Genomic DNA, 26,943 nt, shown 5'->3' with positions numbered 1-26,943 from the left:
GTGGCCACCCCCGGGGCCCAGGTCACCGCGGGCCTGCTGCCTCGGGAAAAGCTGTGGCCGCGCCCCCTCGTCTTGCAGATGGGACAAGGAGGGAAGCGAGGAAGGAGAGGCACAGCCCGGATTGGCACACGCGGCCCGTCTCCTGGCTGCTGCGAGGGAGCCGACAAAGCGTGTGGAGGGCCTTGTGCGTCGCCAGACACACGATAATTTACGTCTTCCCTCCTCGCGAACCCTGCAAAGGGTGGCTCCTCGACTCACCGTGGGGGCCGTGGTCGTTGCAGACGGGGCCTCCTTCCCTCCGGGGAAGGGGTTTTCTCTTTGCCCTGCACCCTCTGCCTGCGGCTCCTCGGTCGTCCCAGCCCCGAGGTCCTGTCTGGCCCTAACGGGCTGTCTTATCAGGGAGGCGCCTCCCCACCCCACACACCCGGATGCTCCACGGCAGGACCCACACTCACGGTCCTCGCGGTCCCCGCCTCTCCTTCACCCGCAGCAACCCCCCCGAACCTGCCCTCCGGAGCCCATGGCTCCGTGCCAGACCCCACACCGCGCGTGGCCCGGGTTCGACACCCGTGGCTCTGAGCCTCTGGTGACCACCTGATTCTCCACCTCCCCTCCCCGTTCTCCGACCGAGTGGAGTTCTGCGTGGGTTCTTTCGGCCCCAAGCAAACGGTCCCTCTCGCAAATCTCTTTCCTCCTCTCCCTGCATCCAAAAACTCGCCAGCCACCCCGAGCCTGAGTTGTTTTATTGTTGTTTTCTTCCGTAGACTTTTAAAAATAATATTTGTCCCAGCCAAGGCGAGCGCCTGTCCTCCCCCTCGGTGCTGGCAGGCTCAGCGGCATGAATCACTGTCCTCGCTCCCTGTCCCCTGTCCCCTGCCGTGCCCCCAGGACGGCCTCCAGCGCCTGCCATCGATTGGCCCGCGCTGTGGATTCGCCGCTCTCGCCTTCCTGCAGACATGTCTTGGCTGTCATCCCCTGTGGCCGCAGGCCTGGCTTTTTCCTGGAAGATCAGATGCTGAGGCTCCTCCGCTCTCTCGGAGGCACACCCCAGCCTCTGGAATGCCCAGCTCTTTAGAAGCTGCTCTCTGTATCTGTCGTCATCTCCTCGGCCTCTTCTGTGCTTCCTCCGTCGTTTGCCTGATGGCTTCCGGTGGCCGGCGGGCACGGCTAGAACCTGAGGAGTTCGTTCAAGGGCAGAAGTGGGCTGCTGTGCCCCCAGGGGCAGGGTGGCAGAGCCGGAAGTCAGGGAGCTCCACGGGCCTGGGCGCAGGCCCTCGGACAGACCTCCCCTCGCCCCGGGAGGACTGCCGCCCCGTGGGGTTGCTCTGAGCCGTGAAGGTGGCACATCCGGCCTGGCACCAGCCAGCACCGGCCCCCTCCCCGCCCTCTGGCTCTTGTGCCCAGTGGTGTCTACGATCTGGGTCACAAGAGTGGCCAGAAACAGGGGTGCCCGGGCGGCTCAGCCAGTTAAGCACCTGACTCTTGACTTCAGCTCAGGTCGTGATCTCGTGGTTCGTGGGATCGAGCCCCACGTCGGGTTCCCAACACGTGACAGGCCCGGACTGCTGCATCTTGCCAGGAAAGAATCGTGTTTTGGTGGGGTTTCTTTGGCTAATTCAGGGGTTGGCAAAATAAGGCTCGTGTGGCACCAGCCCCCCCCCCCCCCCCGCCCCGCCCCTTTACCTTGTTTGGGAAATCAAGTTTTATCGGCACATGGCTACACCCGTTCGTGTACACACTGCCTGTGACCCCTCGCTTTCTGCAGTGTCAGAGCTGAGGAGCTGCAAAGCCAAAAATATTTACTCTGTGGCTCTGGACAGAGAAAGCGTGCGGGGCCCCTGGTCTGATCCGTGCCTGTCGCTTGTCACTTCTTGAGGCCTTTTAGGCGCCCGCCTCTATTAACCCCTTTGCCGTTCTCAGCTGCTCCGGGATGAGAAGTTAGAGGAGCAAGTTTGTAAAGGAAAAAGTAAACAGGCTTTCAGCGGGCCAGGGGCAGGGGCAGGGGCAATGGCTTGCCCGCGAATGGCCGGCAGAAGCTTAGCGCGTGGGTGTCGTGGCGTCGTCAGTTCTGGGGGCCCCCTGTCTTCCTTCTGGGTCCTCGGGCTTCTAGGCGAGTGGGCAGGTGCTGCGTGGCCTGGACGGCATGCGGCCTGCTTTGCTCCGAGCCCCTGGCTCCCCGAGTCTCTGTCCTCGGCCCCTGAGTCGTGGCATTGGCTCCCATCCCATCGGTGTTCCCAGGAGGGCTCACTGGACCCGGCCAGGGCCCCTGCCCCCGTCCCAGCCCTTTCTAGAGCTGCTGCCGGGACATCACGTGGACTCGCCTGGATGTAGACGTGTGCCACTTTGTGCCCCTCCAGGGAGGTCAGCAGAGGCGGGGCCCAGAGGCCGTGAGTGGGGCATATGTGTTGGTGCACCCCAAGTCCTGCAGGCTGTGAGGCTGCCCGTCTTCAGTCTCCCCAGAGGCTTTCCTGTCGCTCGCCACGTGGAGGGCGGCGTTGGTTACTGAGGACTGCTGTTCGGCGCAAAGAACCGGGGGGTTGGGCGGGGGACCGTCCCCGGGAGCCTTCTAACCCCCAGTGACTGTAACTCCCTTCTGCCCCACGTGGCCACCTAAGATCTCTACACAACCCCGCGAGCTCAGCGGAAGTTCTCACATCTGTGGGATCCCTTCCCTTCACCTCCTCCTCCTCCTTCTCCACCTGCCATGCGTGTTCCCCAGTTAGGACCCGGGTCACTGGAGACTGGTGCCCTTAGTCTGAGGGGTTAGAACAGCCTAGGACTCACGTGGAAGAGAGCGTCAAGCTGATGGGAACCGACTAGAGATGACGGGGATTCGGGGTAGGTGCCGTCCTCCTTAAGGTCCCGAGCCCTGAAATGGATCCAAAGGAAAGGCAACTGTCAGGGCCCTTCCGGAGTGTGTGGCGACACGGCAGGGGCAGGAGCCGGCCCCCGGTCGGAGCCATCTGACCCGAGTGCGGGTCGCGGGTGCTCCGAGGTTGAGTGGCTATTTCTCGAGTCAGCCTTCCCAGCAGGCCTGGACGTGACCTGGCAGCAGGCGGCATGAGGGGCTGTGGGCCAGTGGGGACGGCGGCCCCCTGCTCGGCCCCCCAGGCCCACCTGAGACAGGGTCCTGCCGGCTGCTCTGTTTCGCCTGGGAGGTCACCCCTGCTTCTCCTGCTCCACTCAGCGTCAGAGGCTTCAGAGTTTGGTGGTATCTTGGGGCCCGGGGGGTCCCCCCTTCGTGGTCCCTGCCGGAGCAGCAACAGATTTGGGCAGAACGAAAGGTGTGGAGGGGTCCGCGGGTTTCCCCGTGGCGGGTGACTTCCGGGTTCGCCCCACCCGCTTTGATATTCCCTGGGGTTACCGTGGAGATACACGGGACTTGGCGGAGATACCAACAACGAGCAAGATACGCGGCGGATCCATTCTTCAGCCAGAGTTAAGCCAACAAGAAGGAGGCTGGGCTTTTCTTTTTCTCCCTTTTTCATTTTTTTCCTTCCTCTTCTCCAGCATTTCCTGCACTGAGGATAATGACACCAAAGGGTGTTAAATTGGTTCTGAATGTCCACCTCTGGCTGGCCACATTCTTGTAACGATTTCATTAGCCTGAATTATCCACTTTATTTCCTTGTAATGGGATTAGCTGTACTTGAGGCAGCTGAAGACTAGAGAGGGAGAAAGTGGGGGAGAGCAGCCACTGCGGATTCCATTAACTCAGCCCGGCAGAGGCGTGGAACTGACCAGAACGTGCGCCCCAGGCCAGGGGTTGCGTCTTGCTCCTCTCCCTCCGAGCACGGGCTGATCCGGGGGCCTCGCTCCGCCCGAGGGGACACAGGGGTGCCTGGGTCTGGCTGAGGGATGCCTCCCTGGGGACAGTTTTTCTTCCAGTTATCATCACGTGGGTCATGTGGGAAAGACGGAGAATTGCTGCCTTTTTCGGGGCACCAAGAATCACAAGGTCCCATCTGGCTGTCCCGTGGCAGCTCTCCGCTAGAAACCCCTGGGGTCCGCCAGGAGGGGCCTGACCGGCCCAGCGGGCTCCTTCTAGCTCCGACCTGAAATGCCGTAGGGCTTGGAAGCCGTCCCTTGCTTGGCACGCCTGCGGATCCTTTTTATGGTCAAGGGCGTTGCCGACACCAGCTTCCGTTCCTTCATTCCCGTTCCACGCCAGGAACCCTGGGTCCAGCAGCCTCGTAGGGCGGGATGATCATTTTTCAGGTGCCGGAGCTGAGCCTCAGAAAGGGGACGTCAGGCGTAGGGCTGGGATCTGAACCCACATCTGACTCCGTGCTTCTGTTCTTTCACTGATGCGGGAACCTGGCCCCTCGCCGTTGAAACCAGACCCCCTGCAGCAGCTCCCCACCGCTCAGAGCCCCTGGCGAGTTAGCGGCTTCACCCCCGTGTGAGTGCTCGGGCCTTCCATGGTTACTACCTGCCTTTCCATCTCCCAAATTACATTTCCCAGCTGCATTCTGAGAGATGCTAATAGGTTTTCCTGTTGGCGGCCGGAGGGGTTCAGTTACCAGATGAGTTTGAAAAATACCAGGTCTTCCCTCTCACTTCCAGATCCATCTTGCATGTACCTAGGACCTCCAAGGCACTGACAAGGTCTGCAGCAGAGAAGCTTGCGAAAGTCTCTTGAACCAGACAGCTCTCAAATTTATTTAATTCCAGGAGCCTTTTTTCCATAAAGTACCTATGACTATCTTTCAGGACTGGTTTGAAAAATCGTTCTTAAAAAGTTGCCTCTTACCTTAAAACTATTTTTGTGACATTTTCTAAGGACTCTACTCAGGTTTAGCAGACAGTATTCAGCCTTCATTTGCTTCTTAAATCCTTCACCCATGCACAGATGGACCCCCTCTCTTGCAAGGCCACGGTTAAGATCACAGGCTTTAGAATTTCATTAGGCCTAAGGTTGAGTCCCGGCTCTGCCATTGACTATATAGCCTTGTGAGTTTTCCCTCAAATCCCTTAAGCAGACTGAGCCTTAATTTCTCCATATGTAACATAGGTGCGTAACTCCTGCTTCACGGGTTGCTGAGGACGGCCTCCAGTTATCCGTGGAATAAACTCAACACCGCTGGGCCCGTTGTGTGCCTTCAAAAGGTGTGACCCCTCCCCCCCCCCCCAAAAACATGGCCTATGACAGCCAGTTGGAGGAACAGGAGAAAAACATTAGAATTTCCATTTCTACTTACTTTTTATCTCATCCTTTCAAGTCTTCTAATAGTTCAGTATTTAAAGACGTACATATGCAGTGGAACAGCGGTATGTACACGTTTCCGAATCAAAAGCATACGAATATCGGAGATGAATGCTCAACGCATCGCTCCGGGATTAGAGAGAGAGAAAAAAAAAAAAAGGAAACCACCGGCTTACAATCCTTGAGGAAGGAAGGAAGAGGCTGCGGCCGGTGGAGGCCAGAGCGCGTCTGGGCCGCTGCTCTTTTGCCGCTCAGAGCCCAGCACACATTCAGGAAGTCGTTGCTGAGCGAATGAAGGACCCGTAGCGCACGAAAGACGAGGCACGTTCAAATTCCTACCACGCCTCAAATCCGGGTACGGGTCCTGGAGGGCGGTGACCGGTGCTCGTTCAGGGCAGGTGTGGCCACAGACTGTCGGTGCCTGGGGTCGATGCCGTAGAGCAAACCACCCCGGCAAGGCCTTCTCTCCAGCTCAAGGAGCTTAGAACCCCACACGGGTCGCGTTGCGTGAACACAAGCCGGCAAGAGGGCCGCTGGGCCGCAGGGCGCCGGGAGGGACCCGGTCCTGGGTAACACGGAGGTGAGGCAATTCTGTCACTTTGGAAGTAGACCACCGCTTCCCATCTCTTGGAACCAAATCGGGACCGGGACCCGGATGTGGCGGTGATGATCGGGCAAGCCCACAGGTGCGTCTGCTCATTTGATTTGGGGACACAGTGTCTCAAATGTCTTGGCCTTGTTACCAGTATTTAAAAATCTCATTCCTGGGGCGCCTGGGTGGCACAGTCGGTTAAGCGTCCGACTTCAGCCAGGTCACGATCTCACGGTCCGTGAGTTCGAGCCCCGCGTCGGGCTCTGGGCTGATGGCTCGGAGCCTGGAGCCTGTTTCCGATCTTGTCTCCCTCTCTCTCTGCCCCTCCCCTGTTCATGCTCTGTCTCTCTCTGTCCCAAAAATAAAAATAAAACGTTGAAAAAAAAAAAATTAAAAAAAAAAAAAAAAATCTCATTCCTCCGGGGCGCCTGGGGGGCTCAGTCGGTTGAGCTTCCGACTCTGGCTCAGGCCATGATCTCACGGTTCGTGGGTTCGAGCCCCGCGTCGGGCTCTGCGCCGAGAGCTCGGAGCCTGGATCCTGCTTCGGATTCTGTGTCTCCCTCTCTCTCTGCCCCTTCCTGCTCATGTCTGTGTCTCTCTCTCTCAAAAATAAATAGAACATTAAAAAAAAAAAAAAAACCCTTTTTAAAAAATCTCATTTCTCAGAAGAATCTCGACTGTAGGCCTGTTTAGAGGAAAGAACAGATCTGTTCCTGGGCCCACGTGTCCAGCTGGCCATCCAGACTGGGGCCGAGTGGCCCCTGCCCCCTCTGGTGGAGCAGTGGCCCTGAACCTAGGGCAGATCAGACTCTCCTCCCCTGTGCCCATGTGTCCTCTCTCCGTCCGTCCGTCTTCCCTTCCTCTCCCCTCCTCTCCTCCCCATTCATCAGTCCGGCCTGGAAACAGCTCAGCCAGGGTCACCCAGCTGGTGAGGGCAGAGCCAGGCCAGACCTTCCATTTCCCAGGGCCACGTCCCCTCCTGTCAGGAGCCTCTCGAGAGAGTCCTCGGGCCCCAGCTCTGATTCAGAGATACCATTTAACTGCTCCTCCCCAGGATTCCTCATCTAGAAAACGAGAGGGTCACGCTTGCCTGGAAAGGACCCCGTGAAAGGCTATTGAGAAAAGCTAAATGCTGTTCCCCGTGCCACTTTTCTCACTTTCTCGGAAACCGGGCCATTTTTCAGCCTCCAAGAGGCAAAAATGAAAGGAAGGCTGGCTCCCGATGGTGAGCAGGTAACCTTTCCGCCTCCGGCTCTCACCGTGATGAGTGGTGAGTAATTGGAAAAGTTCAGTCTAACAGCCACCCTTTAACAAGAGAGCGAGCGAGAACAAAAGAGGAAGAAGCTGCACGCCTCAGTCTGCGTCCGCTAAATGTCCCCGAGAGCCCGTGCCCCACGAGGCTCCAGGCCACAGCGTGTCTCCGCTCACCAGGCAGCCTTTGGGGGGGGGAGCAGCGGCCGCGAGTCTGCCTGCCCGCCCCTTGGCCGAGGCCGTCTGCACGGACCCGCATCCGCCCTTACCCAGCAGGGCTCGCTTCTGAACGTCCCAGTCTAGGGACCCGTCCCCTCGTAACTACTTGAGTCGGCCCCGTCTGTATTTCCTGCTGTTTCTTCACCGCAATCGAAGGGGTGGATGTGGGTACCTGGGGAGAGGCGCTGGCCCCGGGGGCCAAACGCTCCTTGTAATAAGCTGTGGCTGTGGCCCGTGAAGACGCGTCCTGAGGACAGAAGGACTGAGTGTCCTGCCCCCACACGTGACCGCGTGGCCACAACAGCAGAGGCACGGGGAGGATAGGGACCTGCAAGTCAGGGAGGGCCCACGGGTGCCGGGTGGGTGCCCGGATGGTGGGCGTGTGTGCGAGGCACGACCTCTGCCGTCTCAGAGTGTTCTTTCTGTTTCTAGAAGAGGGAGGGCAAGGACAAGGAAACAAGCCATGCCCTCGGTGCGCAGGTGGGACAGTGGCCAGCGAGGGGGGCGAGGGGGGGTGGGGAACATTCAGCGGAATGGCCTCTTTGGAAAGGTGGCATTTGAGCAGAAATCGAATGACGGGCAGGAGTTGATTGTGGGAACGTCTAGGGAAGGAGAGGTCCAGGTAACAAGAAGGGTGAGGTCAAAGGTCCTGAGGTAGGCTTGAGTTTGGTGGCTTCAGGAGCAGGAGGAAAGCCAGTGTTGTTGGATTAGCCTTCCCTCCCCGTTTGTGAGGCTGGAGGATCGGACAAGGCTGCCTGGATCAGAGGCTTTGGTTTGGACGCCCCAGCTGGGGGGTTGGGGTGATGGGTCCTGTCCCGCAGCCTCACGGTACTGCAGACATCACCTAACGTGGACGGAGGGAGGGGTTTGCCTCGAGGTGGCCTGTCTCTCCTTGCCTTGGCAGGGCAGAGAGGGGCCCACCGCCCGCCTGCCGGCTCTTCGCCGTCAGGCGAGCATCCCCTGAGACCGAGGCTGGTGTCTGGCCCACTGTTGCCTCCCTCCGAGTACCCGGCACACAGGGAGCGTTCAGCTGGCTGTTGGTCCACCAGACAGCACCCGTAAGCCCTGCGTGATCACAGGCACAAGGGGACAGGCCGCCCACCTTGAGCCCAGCGCGGCTCATTGCCGCCTACAGGACCTGGGGCCAGACCCGTTGCCCCCTGTGGTACGCAACGACTGGCTGAGCGGCCTTGGAGAAATCACGTGACTTCTCTGAGCCCCATCTGCTCCGTTTGTCAAACGGGAGCAGCCGTGCCTCGCTCACGCGGCTGCCGTGAGATCCTGTACAGCAGGTGTTTAACATGCCGAGGGGCTCGTAGCCTGGAGTGCTGGGGGAACGGACGGATGTGCTGTGCGTGTTGGAAAAGGGGCTCTATTTGAAAGGCTTTTTTTTTTTTTTTTTTTGGCCGAGAGATTGAGCCCTTTCTTCTTCCCTCCAGAAGGAAGAGAAGGAAGCTTCGGGCGTATCCCTATCGCAAACCGCCCCTTCGTCCTGTTGCGACCACACTGTTGTCTGCCTCTGCGTCCCTCGGGTGACGGCTGATTCTTTTTTTTTCCGTCAGCAGTGCACTGAGCGCAGGTGGAAGAGAAGTCATGCCAACAAAGTTCCCCACGTGACTCAGCACTTCTGCTGGGATTGCCGGTTCCTCCGGCAGAGCTAAGTAGGGAGGCGGAAAGGACGCACATCCTGGGAACAGAGGGGCCTGGGCTCTTTGTCAAGGTGTGCCCGACCCCCACTTGGTGTCAGCGTGCAGGCCAGAGGGTCAGGCTGCCTCCCAGCCCCCTCATTAAGCCCCGGAACCCAGGCACCAGAGCAGCTGTACGGCTGTCAAGTTGTGCATCTCTGGAGGGTTCTGTCTGCCTCCCCCTCACCTTTCTTTTCTCACTCCTTCCTCCTGATCCCATCGCTTCAAACAAGGAGGGAGCGGACGATTCATCCGTTTTCAGTAGCACAGCCAGAGGGCCCCAGCAGTCACCGGCCAGGGCTGTGGTCCGGCCACGGGGTGTGCAGCGTGTGCAGAGGGAGGACGTCCCCGCATGCACACACGCACCCACACACGCACACATATTGTGCCTGCGTTCGGGCCTGCGTGCAGACATGATTTGCATGCCCAGACCTGTTTACGAGGGCCGGGCGTAATTGGCTCGCCTCGCTCAACACCTCGCGCCCCCCTCCCACCCCTTCCTCCACTCTCCCCCCTCCCACCCCTACCCGCCTGGGAAGAAATTAGAAACGTGACAACAAACTCCGGTTGTGGCAAACCCACCGACCGGTCTGCCGGCAGTCGTGCGCTCTGGGTGCGGCAGAGGGGGGTGGGGCCGCCGCGTGGGGGAGTAATTGGTGAACCCAAGGTGAATGAAATAATTGGAAAAGTGAGGTGCGAGTTTGTTATGAAGTGTGAGCGGGTGGGGGAGGGAAGGAGGGCCGTGTTTAAAAGCCCGGTATGTCCTCTGTATTCACAGCTTCTGATACAGTAATTGCTATTTTGTGGTTTCTATTATCTACACAGTGGGGAGCGTGCGCGTCTCCTTCCCCGAGCGGCAGGGTCTGGGCTGGGGGGAGTTCCTGGGTGCCCTGTGATTCTCCTCTCTCTCTGGTCCCTGGCGGCCCTACCCGGCCTCCCCCAGGCAGCGGCCTCTGCTCCCAGGAGACGGGGGCGGGGGGGGGGGGGGGGGGAGGGAGGGGGGGGAGCGTGCAGAACTCCCTTCAAAAGCCACTCTTAAAAATGGCTCCGTGGACCTTCCTGTCAGATAAGAACCTTAATAATGGCTGGTATTTATATATCGCTTATCTCCAAGGAGCTAAAGGTACTTCATCGATTTCCCCCCCCAACCTTTTTTTTTTTTTTTCTTTTTAATTCTCTTTCGATATAGCTGCGAGATCATTAGCATCAGCCTTATATTATCCCGCGCGGTGATACAAGCAGCCAGGACCATCCACCTTCCCCAGCATTGTCCTCCGGCCGGAGGAGCGGCAGCCGTGAGAAAGCGCCCGCCCGGCCGTGGGACGTGGACGGGTCGCTGGGCCTCCCGGCCGCTGGTTTTCTCACCTGGGGAAACAGAGGCAGCAGCATTACTGCCCTCCAGTCATGACGCCTGGAAACTGTATTCGAAATTGTTCTTTTAATGTTTATTTATTTTTGAGAGACAGAGACAGAGCGTGAGCGGGGAAGGGGCAGAGAGGGAGGGAGACACGGGATCCGAAGCGGGCTCCAGGCTCCGAGCTGTCGGCACAGAGCCCGAGGCGGGGCTCGAACCCACGAACTGCGAGATCATGACCCGAGCCGCAGTCGGACGCTCAACCGAGCCACCCAGGCGCCCCTGGAGTCTGTCCATAAAAGGACGAGCACCCCACAGGCATTCGGGCATCGGCGCCTGGGGCCTCGGCAGCAACAACCGTGTCTTGAAGCCTTGCCTGTTCATCTCAGGGCTTCCCGGGCCTCGGGGAGTTCCTTCTAAGATGGAACCCTAATCTTGCAGCTGCCCCTTCAACCCACCAGCTCTCTCTGGTGCCGTTCTCAGAAGGGAGGGAGAAACACGTTCACATAACCATTTCCCTGAGCCCTGGAAAGGACCAGGGATTTCCGAAAGGACCAGGGCCTTTGGACACAGTATTTCACGTGTGCAGACAGGGGCTGTGGCCTCCCCAAGGCCCCCCCTTGGATCTCTGCACGTGGTCCCTCGTGGATCCAAGGGCACCGCTCTGCCGTGCACCCCGCCCCCCCACCCCGCACCAAGCTCTCAGTGCCACGTCCTCCCGGCCCCGTAAGCACACCGCCTTCCGCCTCTCCTCATCAGCTTTTCTCTCCACCTTTTAATTATTTTCCTTGCCTTTCTCCAGACCCTCAGCTGCTTGCCATGCACAGAACGTCCACAGCCTCCTCTCCCCCTCCCTCTCTCACGCACACGCTCACATGGGCCAGCTCGCCAGAAATCAGGGCTACGGGGAGACCTGGGCAGAGGCCACGGGGACCATCGAGGGACAGGATGGTAATCCGTGGGGGCAGAGGCAGGAAGCTGGCACATGGCGTGAGCAGGGAGGAACTGGGACTCAGTCGCCCTCTCTAGCCCTGGGGTCTCGGGTGAGTCACCGGATCCACGGGAGTCCGAGCAAGCCCTTCCCAGCCACCCCCTTCCAGCCCTACGCCAGACGGGGGGGCCAGACCTCCGAAAGAGGACCCCCCCCCCCCGCACCCCCGCCACTCCTGAAAGTGGACGGCCCCCGTCCAGACAGTTGGAGGAAAACCGAATGCCGTGCTCCGGCTTAACATCAGACCCGCCCGGATTCGCATCCTAACCCTGCCACTTGCTAACAGGAGCTGCTGCCTCCCTGAGCTCAGTCTCCCCATCTGTAAAATGGAGGTGGGGAGACTAATTCACCTCGGTGCTGTTCGTACGTACCCCGTGGTCTGTTTTCACGCAGTCCTCGGCACGTCCCCATGCGTGTCGGCGGCTAGGTACGGGTGGTCGTGTCTGCGGTCCGGGGCTCCTGTGTTCTTGCTTGTTCATCCCCGTGAGCCAGGCCCTGGGCTCCTCGCTGCGGAGCCCCTGATAAGCAAGATAGATGTGGCTTCTGCTGTTGCAGAGCTGAGCTCCATCCAGCCTCAGGGGGAGGCAGAGGGCACCCTGGTGTCCACACCAGTGCCCTGGTTGAGAGGCACGGCGAGCCCGCCAAGGCCGGCAGGAGCCTGGAGCCTGGGGCAGGGAGGAGGGAGGACCCCCACACCCATCGGGGGTCCGCACCCTTGTCGGTACGGCACCCCGCACGGCCTGGGCACATGGGTGCTCTGTCTGACTGCTGTCGCGGTCTGGTCCTCGTGCCCTTCAGGCACACCCTCCCTGCAGCACCCCCGTGTCCCTCTGAAGCACCCAGAGCCAAAGGACCGTTTACCCAACAAGCCTGCGAGAAAGCTCCGCCATCCCCCTGCCCGCCCGCCCGCCCTGGCCAAGGCCCCGGGGCTCCCGCGGAGGAGGAGAGGCCGCGTCTGTCTGTCATGGGCTGTGTCGGCCTTTAGGTGGCACAATAAAGCAGGGTTTGCAGGCTGGACTCCTCCGCCCTCCCACCTCACCTTCCTGCTTGTCCCCACCTGCCCAGCCCCTGGGCCCCAGCCCTGCCGCCTGAAGGAGCCAGAGAGCCTCAGCCGGGCGGGCAGACCGACAGGGCCCCACCGCCTGCCCCCTCCAGCCCCTCCCCTCCCCGGGAGGCTGGCCCTCTCCCCAGCCTGGGGGGAGCCGCGGGCAGACGTGCAGATTCATTTTGAGGATTCATAATGCCGCATTTACCCACCATCCTGCCTTCGGAAATTGGGCCGGCCGATGCCTGGTCATGCTGGCAGGGCCGCGGGTTAACGCCTCGGATTTAGCTTATATCATTTCACGAGGGCTTACGGCCTTTACTGTGTTTTTCACCCAATCGGTCTTTGGCCCTGAAGCATCCTGGGCCGTTGAGCCCGCGTGTGTGTGTGCCCGGGCGCCCGCAAGTGTGTGGAGATTTCCAAATACAATAACAGCTCTTCAGACGCCGCGCACATTAAATATTTATTGGCAGCGATTTGTGCATATATATTTGATAAACGGACGTGAGGGTGGGGTTGGGGCTGGGAAGTGAGACAGGAGGGCCAGTCAGGCCTGATCCTTTTGTCCGGGAATCTCTCAAACACTTATCTGAGAGGAGAGGCCGGTTCCGGGGCTGGGGTGAGGGAGGGCAGGGGATGGTCCGAGCTGTTTACCTGTTTGATCCCTGACTGGGGTGGGGGGGGGTGGGGGCGCGACATTTTCTTCCCTAGAGCTTTGCCTGATTTTGGCTTAGCAGATCTCAAAACTAAAGCTCGGAGGTAGGGGAGGTGGGGTTTCGAGGGAGTCACGGCGCCTGGTTCCCGCGGGGAGCACTGAGGAGACACCCCGCGTCCCGGGGCCAGGAGAAGAGGCTCATCCTGCTTGCTCAATGCAAGCTTGCTGTGTGCTCGGCTCAGCCGTGCAGGCGGATTCAGGTCAGGAGACCCTCCTCCCGCGTCCGGATCCCAGGCCCTGGCCCTGCCTGTGTGGGGCTGCGTTCCCCCAGCCCACACATGCCTCCTGCCAGATCCTCAGCCCCACAGGCGAAGGGAGGCCGAGGGTGCCAGCCTGTCAGAGGAACTGGAAGTTCTCCATCCGTGTCTCCAACCCCATCATCCCTCCCTGCCCAGCGGGAAGGCCGGGATCGGAAAGGAGAAGGCCAGGCACGCCCCGAGCGCGAGCTGGCCGGTGGGGGAGGCGACACCAGTTTACGGTGCGTGTGCATGCGCGCACGGGTGCACCTGTGAGCACTTGTCTTTTCTAACCAGAGGGGATGAGTGTGTAAGCTGGTCCTGCCCTCACGCACACACCCCAGCCCCTTTGTGGGCCCCGGTTCTTAGCTCTCCTGTGCTTTGCCCTCTGTCTCTAGCACCTTCGGGGAGCTGAAGACCGTCCGCTTGCCGAAGAAGATGAGCGGGACAGGCTCGCACCGAGGGTTCGGCTTCGTGGACTTCCTCACGAAGCAGGATGCAAAGGTGAGGCAGTGCCCCCCCGCCCCCGGCTCCCACCTGCCTTCCAGGCCCCCTTGTAGAAACAGCGAAACGCCTTAACGGATGTGGGCATGTCCCTGCCCCGTGGGGTTTTCCTGGTCTTTCCCTGACCCCGCCAATCTGTGCAACTCCCTGAGAAGGCAAGACCCTGGGTTTGGTTGGAGGAGGGGGCAGACCTGTGTCCCCCTCCCTCCTTCCCTCCCTCCCTCGCCCGCTCACGTGACAGAAGCAGGAACCTGGGATACAAAGTGGGGGAGTGAGCGGGTTTCCCAGGCCTCCCCAGGTCAGCCAGAGCTCCCGGCTGCGAGCGCCCCCCGAAGGCAGGGTCCAGGGGGGCGGCCCTGGGAGAGGAGGCTCCCACAGGGACATGTGTCTTGTCCTCATCTTCCCACTTGTGGCCGGGGCCTGCCGGTTGGGCTGCTTACAGGCAAGGTCTGCCCAGGCAGGGGCTGCTGTGCAGAGGCACAGGTACAGAATTCTCCAGAATTCTCCTAGGAGGCAGAACGCCTCTCGTTTCTGAAGCAAGGCGGCCTGTCGTGATCTGGGCCGGGCGCAGCGCGGCGGGGGTGGGTGCTGGGCCCAGCAGATGTGGGAGCGCAGGCTGTGTGGTCGGGGGGTCTGGCTGTGTTCGCGGCCACTGAATCCCCAGGGCTCCCTCACGAACCTGCGCGTTTCTCCCTCTGTCGGCCTCCCCTCTCGTCAAGGGTCCGGGGGAAGCGACGGGCGGGCCTCACCCACCCTGGGACCCCCTCCGCTTCTCACGAGACCTCCCTGGGAAAAGCAGAGTTATTTGTTAGAATCACACCCGTCGGCCTTTAGCGAGCTGCCATTGCCAGAGGCCCAGTGGGCGGAGCCGGAGGTGACATCTCGGGGACACAGCTGCGGCCTTTGTGGGCCCTGGGAACACGCACAGGCACGGAGGGCCCTCCCGGGACCTCAGGGAGCCTCGCCAGCCACCTTTGTCTCAGCGTCTTGAACTCAAGTGCCTGTTTTGTCCACACGTGGCCGCGTTTGTCCGGACATCTGCTCTCCTTTCTTCTCGGCTGGCAGCCTTTCCCTTGCCTCCTGTCCGCGGCGTCACCCCCAGCGTGCGGCACGCGGGCACCTCTGGGGGGCGGGGGGGGGGGGGACCCGCATGCGCTCAGAGGGGAGCCGTCCAGAGCACCTTCCTGCCGGCAGCTGGGCTCCCCTAGCCCCGCCCCGTGCCTCAGTTTCCTCATCTGATGGTGCGCATGAAACCCTGGCCCATAGGCTGGAGACAAGTGAGTTATTTCTTCCCCCTTCCCACCGGCCCTGCTCCGTCAAGAGCCGGGGTGCCTTCACCCCAGACAGAGGGAAGGGAAGTGCAGGGCAGTGTTTCCTCCCCAGCCTGCCTAACCCTAACCCTGCTGGGGGGCCTCTGGGGGGTTGGGCGGTGAGGGTACAGAGCTCTGGTCACCTGTTTGCTCTCAGGGTTCCCGTGTGAGATTGTGACCAGGGAAGAAAGAGCAGGGGTTCGCCCCTCACCCCCAAGAGAGGGCTCTGATGAGGGGGCTCGTTGGTGGAGCACAGACTCTGAAGCCAGATGGCCTGAGTCGGGACCCTGGTACTGCCCCTGTCTGTCGAGGGACCTCGGGCAAGCGACTGACTCACGTTCTGCATGTTTCAGCTTCCGCGACGTTTACGAGACGGCGAGAGGATTTTCCTCCCCAAGCTGTCGTGAGGTTTGGGTGGGGGCGATGTCCTCGGAGTGGCGCTGACCCCGGGAGGAGGAGGGTGGCGGTGGTGACAAGGGAGATGCTCTCAGAAGGAGGAGGGGTAGGACGGACCCCCAGCTAGAGGGCGTGTCCCTTGCACACGGCGGCCTCTCTCCAGGGCTGGGGCTGATGTCCCAACCGATGTGGCTCCTGGGGCTGGAGGCTCAGACCCGGCGTGGGCTCCCAGCCTCCAGCGTCAATGGCTGCGTTGCCAGGACGCGGTCGGTGGCAGTTTCGTTCCCCGGGATCGCCGGGGCAGGAGGGGCGCCTCAGGTAGACGGGGCAGCGCTCGGCCCCAGAGCCGGGCCGCAGACGTGACTTCCGAAGGCCGGCACGGCGCCCGGGGAGTCACGGAGGTCGCTCCTCTCCCTCCGTCCCCTCCCCGCCTTCCGCTCTGGCCTCCAGGAGGAGAAAGGGCGGCCGAGGACAGCAGGGACTCAGCCCGCGGCCCCTCCGGGGTTGGCCCCTCTGCCCCTCGCCCCCCACAGGCGGCGGCCGGGCTCCTGCGTCCCCGCCGCAGCCCTTCCTCTGGGCGCATGAGGACCTGGGCCCCGCGTGCCCGCCAGCGTGCGAACCGGCCCTCCACACGGCGTGGACCCAGCAGGACGTTGCTCTTTTTGCCTCCCGGGGAAGCCATGCCTCCCTCTCCTTCTCCGTGTCTGTCTGGAGAACCTCATTGTCTTCCGAGTGGCACGGCCAGCGCCCGCCACTGACCCAGGGGGCCGCATGCACTGCACGTCGACGAATGCGATTCTGACTGCCGCACGTGTCGAGCCGGCTCGGAGGGGTGGGGGGCCGTGAGTCTGAAGACGGGGTGCGAGGCCGTAAGGAGACGCCGAGGAGAGTGCCCCGAGACCTTTACTCCCACAGAAGGAATTGGTGGGAGTGCTGGGGGGACGCGCCTTTCCCCCATCCGTCTGGCAGGCTCCCCCTAAGTGGCCGTCCTCTTTCGGAAGCACTCGGGGAAGGAGGAGTCCTCCTCCTTCAGAAGCCTTTCCGGAGCTTGACTGATCCCTGCCTGACCCACCTGCACCCCTCGCGAGGGGGTTCACTCCCACTGCCCGGCAGGACACCCTCCGTGGGGATGGAAGGCGTCACTCTTGGCATCGGCCACGCGGGAACCTGGCATCAGAGCCTCTCCTGGGGGCCCCGGGCCGTGCTCAGATGGGAGGAAAGGAGGAGGGGAGGGGAGGGTGAAATGGGGGGGTTGGTACCAGGGGAGAAGGGAGAAGGGAGAGGGTAACGGACAGCTGGGCGTTCCGTGTTGAGTCTGGGAAGCAGTGGAGAAACTGATAGTGTCTGGCCGGGGGCCGGGACCCAGATACGTTGGCTCCCAGGACCGTGCCCCTTCCCCGGCATCAGCCAGCCCCCTTCACCAGCTGGCCGAGGTGAGAATTAGCCCCGGTCCGCCCCTCGAGGCAGCGCCTCGGCAGCCTGCCCATCTGCGCTGTCCCTGCACCCTGCACCCTGAGTCCTCTGACCTTCCTCCACGACACTGCCTTCCACCCCGCCCGTGCATCATCAGGGACTTTGTCATCCGTCAGGCCCCTCTGGGGCAAGCGCACACCCCCAAACCGTGAAGAGAATCCTAGCACAAGGCTCCGCAGAGGCTGTCGTGGCAGAGCTCAGGGTAACCAGGCAACTGATGACAATAGTCAGAGGCCCCTGCGACCGACCGCACCGGCTTTTATACGTGATATATACACCACACGCGCACTGTCTCATCCCAACCTGCAGCGGCCCCGGGAATCGGGCAGGAGATTTGCATGAGTCCCTCCCGATCTCCGCACGGCCGCCGAGCTCTGTCTGTGCAGCCGCTGCAGAGCCCCGTGGACCGATCCCCGCGAAGCCTGGCGCTGGCCCCCGGGGCCAAGGCGCTAAGCTGGAGGAGACCCGTCTACCCTCATCACAGCCTCGGTGAGCTGGCACGTTCCCCCTTCCTAGGTCGTTTGTCAGCCCTCGGAGTCCTAGGCCCTCTGAAAGTGCCCGTGTTCCCTAAAACTCCGGGGGTGGTGAGGCCATGTCTTCCAAAGAACCTACTCCCTCGAGGTGGAGGGGGGCAGGACAGAGGCTGACGAGGGAAGACTGGAAGTCAAGGACGCAAGCCATCCCAAATGCAGTGGTCTTCCCCGGGTGGCCTGGGTCTGCACTTGTGTGCACGGCTGCCTCCCTGTCTCAGGTGCCCCCGTGGCTCTCTGGGCCCTGATGTTTCCAGAAGGGCAGCATCTTGGCGGTGATCAAAACCGTCAACTTCTAGAAGCCTGTCTTTGGCTGCTGGGCGTTTGCGTTTGTCACGTCTTGTCCTCCCGGGACTCTAGGAGGTGAGTGGTAGGTGGCATTGGAAACTGAGGCTCAGAGCGGTGACGTCGGTCAGCCGGGGTCATGCAGCCAGAACCGGGCAGAGCTGGGTAACTCTGCGTGCTGACCGGCTGCCACAGCCCGTGCGTCCAGGGCGCTCCCCGCCTCGTCTGCTCGTTCGCTTGAGCTGAGTGCCGGCCCCTCCTGTCCCCAGCATGCCCGCCACTGCCCACCCCAGCACCCAGGGGAGAGGACGACTCACCGATTAGAGCCATTTCAGCGGGAGGGGCCGGAGCATCTCTTGGGGGCGCACCCAGAAGAGTGAGCGCCCCGGCATCGGGCCCATGAGTGCACGAGTCCAGCCCTCCCGAGCCCGAAGCAGCCTGGCCCCAGAGAGGCCACCGGTAGCCACCGGGCTTCTGTTTAGCAGCTGCCCCCACCTCCCGCTTTGCGCAGAGCAGGCTGGTCCTGCAGGAGGAAAGGAAGGCCAGCCTGGAAGAGAAGGGATGGGAAGGATAGACTCTCAGCCCGGAAACCGGAATATTAATTTTTTTCCCCATGCAGGCGCCTTTAATTTCCCCTCCCCGAGCCCGCCGCGCCTTTGTACTTTTGCAGTTGTGGCTGTTTTTATTTGCCGCCGCTGCTGTTGTTTTAAAAGGTCTATTTTCACGTGGAATGTTATCCAATTAGCAGAGCAATGTGTTGGCTTAAATAAACACTTGGGGGGAGCCGGCAGTAGGGAGACGTGATGGCGGCTGGCGTTGGCAGGCAGAGCTGTTCTCACCGTGGTAAACAGCCGCAGCTTTAATTGTGGGGTCGCACCGGTTAATGCATCCCTTCCCGGTTCCCGCTTCTGCACGGTGCTGGGGCGGGGTGGGGGGGGGGGGTGCGACATGGACACGGGGCCCGGGCCCGGCCCCGCCCGTGCTGTCGCCGCGAGAGCTCTGCCGAAATCAGACCCGTGGCGGAGAGAGGGGAACCGTGAGGGGGCCAGACGGAGCCTCTCAAGGTGGGGACGCCTCCTTGCCCGGCACCTGGCGGGGCCAGCACAGGGCCGGGCCATCTTGCCCGCCCCGTAAACGGTGACCGCCGTCAGATCATCACTGGCGTGAGCTCAACACGCACTTGCTTCATCGAGGGTAAGAAGGGAGTCGGGCAGTTTCCGTGGGGCCCGTGGGAGCACAGCAGGGTCCGCAGGGGCCAGCGCCCCCTGGGAGCGAGGAGGCCACGAACACTGAGAAGGGGCGTCAGGTCCCCGAAGCCCAGGTGACTCGTCTGTCCCCGTGTCAGAAATGATACTGGCCCTGGAGGCTAGTGTGGAGATCAGGGCTAGGCCCAGGCTGTGGCACACAGCGCCGAAGAAGAAGGGGCGGCCGCCGGGTGTGCTCGGGCCCCGTGGGGTGGGGCTGCTGCGGTCTGAAGCCTGGTAGAGGTTGCTCGTCTCCAGAAACGTTAGGGAGCCGGGCTTTGGTCCCCACCTTTCTGTTCAGGCACGCATGCTACGCGCACATACTCACGTGCATGCAGGTTCTTTCCTGTGTTTCGTTAGCAAGGTTTTCCTAGTTCCCATCGTTGGGGCCCAGGAGAATCCTGAGCCTTGCATTTCAAGGCCGGGATTCAGGCTCAGCCAACACATTTCTGGGCTGAGAAGCCGGGGGGGTGGGGGCAAGCCACACTCTCCTCAGACTGGCAGGCGTGCATCCTTCGTCGTCACCAGGGCATAAGCAGTGCCATGCGGTGCCCCTCGGCTCAGCCTGTCCCTCCCTCCGGGCCTCTGCCCACACGAGAAGACCTAGGGTGCTAGTGTCCTCACGTCAGATTCACCAGGCACTCGGAACACATTGCCAGGGAAAGGTGATGAGCCCGGCTGAGTGGGACACCTTTCTCCCCTCCAGGAGCTCCTCTGGTGACTTCACTGCTGATGGCAACAGCAGGTGCGAGGACCCAGGCCCTTCCCGTGCCCCGGGCACTGGGGTCGGTGAACAGTTGCTGTCCTACTTAACTCCTCTCGGCCGCCGCGGGAGGTCCAAACGCCCCCATTTTGCAGCTGACAGAGTAGAGACCCAAAGAAGTTCCTCATCCGGTCACAAAGCCAGAAAGCAGCAGGGCCCCACTTGGAGCCCAGGGCCGTTACCAGCCCACGCCGCCCCCTCGCCTTACCGTTTCTGACCGTCGGCGACCTGGCGGCATTGGATCTTTCCCGGTGGCTCTTTCGCCCCTCCAGAGGGCAGAGGTGGTGCCTCACCTCTGGGTCCCCTCGCGTAGCGTTGGTTCCTGGCGGGTCCTCTGGGGACTGTCGACCGGAATTGGGAGGAGCTGAGTGGATGAAGGCAGGAAAGGAAGGAGACACATCTATTTGTCTGAGAGATGGAGGCACAACCGCCCGGAACCGGGGCCCCGGGTGTTTCTCTTAGAAACTTGTCCTCAGCTCCATGGTATCTTAACTGGAAATGGCCTGAGGTGCTGAGTGGGGCCCCACGGCCGATCACCCAGTACTCCTCCCAGGCCCGGCTGCCACCCCACTCCTCCCCCGTGGAGGCCCGAAGCAGCTGGCACGACCTCCTGAGAGCTTGCTTCTCAGGAGCCGTAAGGCAGGGACTGGACGGTTCTGTGCCTCAGAGCACAGGACGCTGCACCGAAAGACAGCGAACATCCCGGCGCGGCAGGCCCTCCTCCCAGAAGCACAGCCCCCTGTTTTCAGCCGTCTCGGCCGACGGGAGGAGCCTGGCCCCCACCAGCCCCAGCCAGGGCCCCGGGCCTTCGTTCCCTCCGCTCAGTCCCGTGCCCCCGGGCACACGTGGTCATTCTTGGCTGGCTCAGGTCACGCTTACTCCAGGCATTGGGGGCACAGATGGCCTGGCGCAGGCTGGCGTTGTCTGCACTCAGGTGGATCTGACGCCTGCTGCAGCCCTCCCCACTCTGCGAGACATGGGGCAGGAGGGGCCGACGAGTGCCTGGACTTACGAAGACAGGAGTCCCATCCTCAGCCTGGCCTGGGAGCCACCGCCCTTGGGATGGCGGCTCCACCAAGGGCATCGCGTGGACTTTTGTTGCCGCCAAGAGGAGTTGTGTCTCCAGGGAGAGCTGCAGAAAGGTCAGGCCAGCGCCGCTCTGGCAGCCTTCCAGCGTCTTCCCTGTTCCGGAAAGATGGCTGCCAGGCCTGGTCACAGTCACTCCCCGCTCCGTCCTCGCAAATTTCCTCCTGGGGGGACGCAGAAGAGGCGGTGGAGGCTAGGGCTCTCGGGGGCCACAGTTGGTGGCTCGGGTCAGAGATCAAAGGGGCGTGATTCTGGGACAGCCGAGCCAGGGACCAGATGATGGTGGGAGCCAGCCCGCACCCCAGCCGGCCCTGCCCGAGCTCTCCTCAGTGGGCCTCAACTCTCGGAGCGGGGCCAGGCCCTGAGACCTGCTGTCTGGAGCGCGAGGCCCGTCTGCCCTGGGTCGAGGCAGAGGCACTTCGGGCAGCCCCCCGGGTCGGCAGACACTCCACCCCCGATGGTCTAGGAGAGATTTATGGAGGAATAAGTGGGGCTGGGGGACCGGTGAGAGGGGAGGGGCCGCCGGCAGGAACTGTAGTCCTAGCAGGAGGGGGCAGGGGAACAGCACCCCCACCCCTTTCCTCCCTCCCTCCAGGACTCCGGGCATCACCTACGCGGAAGCCAGAGGGCGAGAGCCCGAGTTACGTGGTCCGTGGGAGTGGCCTGCAAAAGCACGGAGAGTGGGGGCCGATAGAGGAGTGGGAGCGGCCAGCCCTGTTGCCACAGAGGATGGCAGGAAGTGGCTCCGGAGGCCAGAGGCCCCCCCTCCTATGGCATTCTGCTCCCGGACAAGTGAACGCACCCTTAGAGTTGCACGGTGAGCCGAGCGGGTGATCTGCGGTCTCCCGGGTCCTGGTGGCTTGGGCACCTGCTCCCGTCCCCCAGGGCCCCAGAGTCCTACACGTCGGGAGCAGGCCTTCCCCTCCCCATTGCCAGACCCAAGAGCATGTCCGCACCAGGTCTCGTCCTAACCGCAAGGCGGGCCGTCCCGTGCATGTGGCAGCCGGAGACGACATACCCCTCGCTCCTGCGTCTTCGCGGTCCGTATCGTAGGGACGTGGAGGGACCACGGCGGGTTATTTAAGCCAGCCCGCCGTCTCTAGCCAGGACCAACTTGAATACAGCTCTGTGAATACAGCAGCCCCACCCCCACCCCCATCCACGGTTTCCCTTTCCGTGGTTCGTTACCCACGATCAACCGTGGCCCGGAAGCAGATGGCCCTCCTCCCCGGGCCGCGTGGCCTCACGCCGCGTCCCACGCCTGATTTAGAAGTTAAACTTCACCACAGGTGCGTGTTGTGCAGGAAAAGTACAGCCTAGATGGGGTTCGGTACCGTCTGTGGGTTCGGGGCACCCACCGGGGTCCTAGAACGTATCCCCTGCGGAGAAGGGGGAGCTACTCGGTCTCCTGAGCACACGTTGCCCCGAGCACTGTACTAGGGGCAGCAGGGAGAGAGGCCTTGCCTCTAAGGTTCAAGGCTGAGCCGCGGAGGCCGGCACACGTTAACGGGGCAGGTGCCGCAATGGAAGCCGCGTGTGCAGGGCGTGGGGAGGGTGCCCGGTGGCGGTCTGTGTGAGGCGAGCGGGGCCTGTGCTGGGCCGCCACCGAGGCGGCTGTGATGAGGGAGCTCTTCCGAGGCCAGGGCGGGTGTTGCTACAAAGGCCCGGGGACGGAGTGCACGGAGTCTGAAAGGAAAAACAAGAAGGCGGTTGATGCGCACGCAGACCTCGGCCCGTGCCTCTGTGTTCCTTTCGTTGAAACGGGAGAGTAATGTTCGTTCTGATGAGTAGGTTGTGGTCATGGGCTCCGAGTTCTAACCCAGGGGATACATGATCCTTGGGACGAAGGCGGCCCTTTCCTCCCAAGGGAAGGAAACAGGCAACAGAAAGAGGCTGGATTTGGAGAGAAGCACACGGCCAGGAACACGTAACTCCCCACTTCCTCCCGAGACACCCTCACCGCACTGACCCCTGGGCGCCCCAGGATGGACAAGGCCCTGAGGTTCAGAACCACAGCCGAGGTTCAGAACTCTCATGGGGAAGGCAGCGTGGGTCTCAGGAGGCACACAGGCCAGCGAGGAAGCTGCTGGCAGGCCCAGGCCAGAGAGGCCAGGGCCGCAGTTCCCTTCTGCTGTGCCTGGAACCTTCCGCGTTCCTCAGCGCCTTCCCCTGCGCTCACCTGAAAGCCCCGTGAGGCCCGGACTGACTGTCCAAGGCCGATCTTAGCCTCGAGTCAGTGTTATCACCAACGCAGCATGCACTGAGGAAAGCGGCCTGGTCTCTTATTGACCAGAAGGGACTGGAACTCGGGAGGGTGGTCCTGCTGTTTTGGGGGAACCACCCACTGCGCTCCCAACGCCAAACACACAAGAGCTTTTGTGTCCCGCTGGATGTTATTCCTGCTCTTCGGTGGCCTCAGGGGAACCGAGGGCAGCCTTAATAGGAACGACAGCCCATGGTGGTGCTGTAAGTGCTAGACTTCACAGTCCACGGACTCCTATCCGTTCTTTGCTGCCGCCTCTCGAGGAAATGCATCCCAGAGACGTTAAGCGGCCTGCCCCAGCTCACACAGCTCGCTCGTAAGTGGCGCGGCAGGGATTTGAACCAAAGTCGCCCGGGCCCAGAGCCCCCCATCTCAGTGGCTGTGCCACCTCCCCTCCTGCCGTCAGAAGCCCTTCTAAAGAGGAAATGAGCATTTGGAAGGGTTGATGTCGGAGGGAGGCCAGGAGAGGGAGTTCTTAGCAACTCCTGTGGCGAGTGGAGACCTCTCCAGGCTCTGTGCGGCACAGGAACGGGGCTCCAGGGGCAGGAAGGAGACGCCAGGCTGATGGCCGCACGGAGGGAGGGAGGCCGGGGTCAGGGCCTCTCGCCTGGGCCCGCCTCCCGGGCTCTGCTCCCCTGTCCTCGCCGCGGCTCCCGGCTTCCACCAGATGCTGCCTCGTGGCCGCTCCCTCCCGCCTGTGTCCCCGGGACCGCAGCTCCTCAGGGACCCCGGCGCCGGGCCGGAGTACCCGCCACACCAGACTCCCGACTGACTCCTCTCCCCCGTCTTCAAACCCCGGCTCCCCCAGTCAGGCTGTTTCTCTGCCGCGCCAGCTGAGCACGCGTGTGTTTTAAAGCTCTGAATGGGCCATTTCGGCTCGGAGTCCAGATGCATTTTTATATCCGCATGGAAAAAAACGCAGAGGCTCCGCTGGCAGTCAGAAAGAGTTTTTTTAAATTAAAGTGAAAAAAAAAAGGGGGTGGGGGTGGGAAGGAAAAGTTGCCTGCACCTGGCCCTTCTCGGAAAGGCGGATCTGAGAACAAAGTATTTTTTGTTGAATCCGGCCACGTGTCTCGTTTTAAAAAGATGCGTGTCCCATCCGCCTCCTGCTCACGCTCCTCAAGGTGGGTCGTGTGGGGGTGGTCAGCTGTGTGCCACCCACGGGCTTGCTGCGTGGTAATCCCACACATCCCCCCCCCCCCCGTTGTCCAGATGAGGAGACCGAGGCTATCGTGGGGCACCCGGCTCACCCGAGGTCCCCGCGGCCGCCGTCGCAAAGTACCGCGGAAACACAACCGACCGAAATTCCTCGGCTCCCAATTCTCAAGGCCAGGAGTCCCCAGACTCAAGGGGCCAAGAGTGTTTGGTCCCTCTTGAGGGAGGGCTGTTCCCCACCGCTCTCCCCTGGCTTCCGGCGACAGCGGCATTCAGCGGCCTCTGTCCCCACAGGGCGCTTACTGTGCATCTCTGTGTCTCCACGCGGCCGTCTCTTCCGAGGACACAGTCAGGGTAGGTTAAAGGGCCCGTCCTCTCCCGTGTGCGCTCGTCTGAACTTGACTACATCGGCAAAGACCCGATCTCCAAACAAGGTCACGACCTGAGGCCCCAGGGGTTTGGATGCCGACCGCTCTCGTCTGGGAGAACGTGGTCCAGCCGGTAAGAGTCGCGCTGCAGCTGAGGGCCCGAGTCCGGACCGGTTCCGGAGCAGAGCCCTCCTGGTCACATGCTGCCTCCCCGCAGCACGGAGGAAGCAAGAGGGACAGGCCCCACGGCCCCTCCTGGTGCCTCTTGGCGCTGCCACAGCCCAGAAGCAGGGACGAAGGTGCCCACCGTTAGCCACCGTGGCTTCCGGGGCCGACGCGCACCCACTGCTGACCCGAGGCCCCTCTGCTGAGAGAAGGTGATTGCAGGTGCGATAAGCCTGCAGTTAACAGCGCCCCCACGAGGAGAGCTAGCATCTCTTGAGCACTGACTGTGTGCCCCCACGCCGTTCGAAGTACCTTCCGTGTTAAAACTCCTCCTCGCCTCCTCTAGAACCCTTAGATTGGCACGCCGTTGACATTCCCGCTTCATGGATTTGAACACCGAGGCCGGTGAGATTCATCAACGCGCCCAGTCTCTGGAAGTGTGCCCACCTGCCCGGGCAAGGTGGCTCCAGAGGCCAAGTGCGTGGCCTCTCATGTACCACGGGAGTGCTTCAGGAAGAGCCCCCCCGCCCCCGGCCCCGCGAGGCTCCACTTAGCTTGGGCCCCGGCGCCATTTAGGACGGAACTCACCAGTACTGCGTGGTTCCGTCTGTATCCGCCCAGAACAGGCAGATCCAAAGAGCCGGAGAGCAGACTGGTGCTTGCTGCGGGCCGGGGGCCGGGGCAAGGGATGGCATGGCCGCTCACGAGGGTGGGGTTTCCTTCGGAAGGCCGAGGGTGGAGAACCTTGTGAGGTTGGCGTGGTGACGGCCGCACAAGTCTGAATCTGCTGAGACCCAGCGCCGTACGCTTCAGATGGGTGACGTGTGGATATCGTATCTCAATAAAGCACGAACACCAGAAGTGGGGGGAAGGCTGGGAGGAGGACGGGGCTGCCGAGCCGGGAGAAGGAGCCAGCACCCGAGAGGGCGGAGGCCGTCTGAGGGCCCGAGGGCCTGGCCAAGGGCAGCAGAGAGAGATGGGGGACAGAATCCGCGGGGTTAGTGAAGGACAGAGCCACCAGGCGACGGTGAGGGGCGTGCCTGGCTGTCACCATAGCCAGGTAGGGCTCGGCTGTCTCGCGCGGTGCCCCTGACGGCCTGGTGGGAGGCGAGCCAGCTAATGGGGTGGCCCTCCCCAGGCAGGACACGGCACGGGAAAGAAGAAGACGCCGGCCCAGGCACCAATTATAGGCCCGGACGGCAGATATATCGACGGCACGGTCACTTGCAGCTCTCTCCCTGGGAACGTAACCCACTAATTGAATCAAGTGGCCAAGAGTTCCCACACCCTGGCCAGAGAGCAGGTGTCACAAGGGCCAGAACCTTGCCTTGGAGCTTGAGGCGGTGGCGGGCAAGAGGGGGGCGGGATGGGGCGTCGGCGGGTGGGTCTCAGCTAACTCACACTTCCGTTTCCTGCTCTTGCCCCCCCCAGAGAGCCTTCCACGCCCTGTGCCACAGCACCCACCTGTACGGCCGGAGGCTGGTGCTGGAGTGGGCCGATTCCGAAGTGAGCCTGCCAGCCCTGAGGCGGAAGACGGCCGAGCGTTTCCACGGTAAGCGCGCCGGGGCTCCCGAGGGGACTGCCCTCGCCCTGGCCGGGACGGGCCGGGCCGCGCGCGGCAGGGTACCCCGTCTCCCTCCCAGTGCATGCTGGGCGCCCCTCCAGCTGTCCCCCAAGCTGCTGCTCGGCCTCCTGTCCTCATTCCGCACCGGGAGGCCGACCCGTGTGGACAGCGTCGCTGGTCTCTGTGCCCTTCGGTTTCCGGTTGAGCTGGGTCATCGAGAGGCCTGGCAGGAAACTGGGGAGAGGAAGAGACTGGGGTCAGGGCGTTTATCACCTCCCGGTCCCATCATCCCCGTCTGCCTTCCCTCTTGCCGGGTTTCTGCGGGCTGAGCGGCTGGCACTGCCCCCCATCTATAGCCCTCTCTGCCTGGCACTTTCTGTCCGCGTCCCGGCCGCCAGCCTGGGCGGGGGGGGGGGGGGTCCCTCCCCTGAAGCCCCTACCCCCTGCCGCCTTTTAGCCCGACTCTGCTCAGTTACTTGGTTTGAGGGCCTTGTACTCTCTGCCAGGGGCCTGATGGGCCCAGGTCGTGACGCCACCGCTCAC

The 26,943-nt window shown here is 62.1% G+C and overlaps 1 protein-coding gene across 4 annotated transcripts in view; it reads left to right on the top strand.

Moving 5' to 3' along the window:
* Positions 1-26,943, top strand: part of RBM19 (RNA binding motif protein 19) — a 142,335-nt gene that overhangs the window by 81,054 nt on the left and 34,338 nt on the right. For 3 of the 4 annotated variants that reach the window (XM_047827917.1, XM_047827916.1, XM_047827918.1), the window contains exons 22-23: positions 13,693-13,798; positions 26,268-26,388. In XM_047827917.1, the coding sequence (XP_047683873.1) occupies positions 13,693-13,798; positions 26,268-26,388 (227 nt within the window). The remainder of the gene's footprint in view (positions 1-13,692; positions 13,799-26,267; positions 26,389-26,943) is intronic. The other variant, XM_047827919.1, reaches the window with a different exon arrangement.

The sequence above is a fragment of the Prionailurus viverrinus genome, chromosome D3 (genome assembly GCF_022837055.1).
Source record: "Prionailurus viverrinus isolate Anna chromosome D3, UM_Priviv_1.0, whole genome shotgun sequence".
NCBI lineage: Eukaryota > Metazoa > Chordata > Mammalia > Carnivora > Felidae > Prionailurus > Prionailurus viverrinus.
Note: the sequence above shows the minus strand (reverse complement) of the source record. Positions and strands in the feature narration are given on the sequence as shown.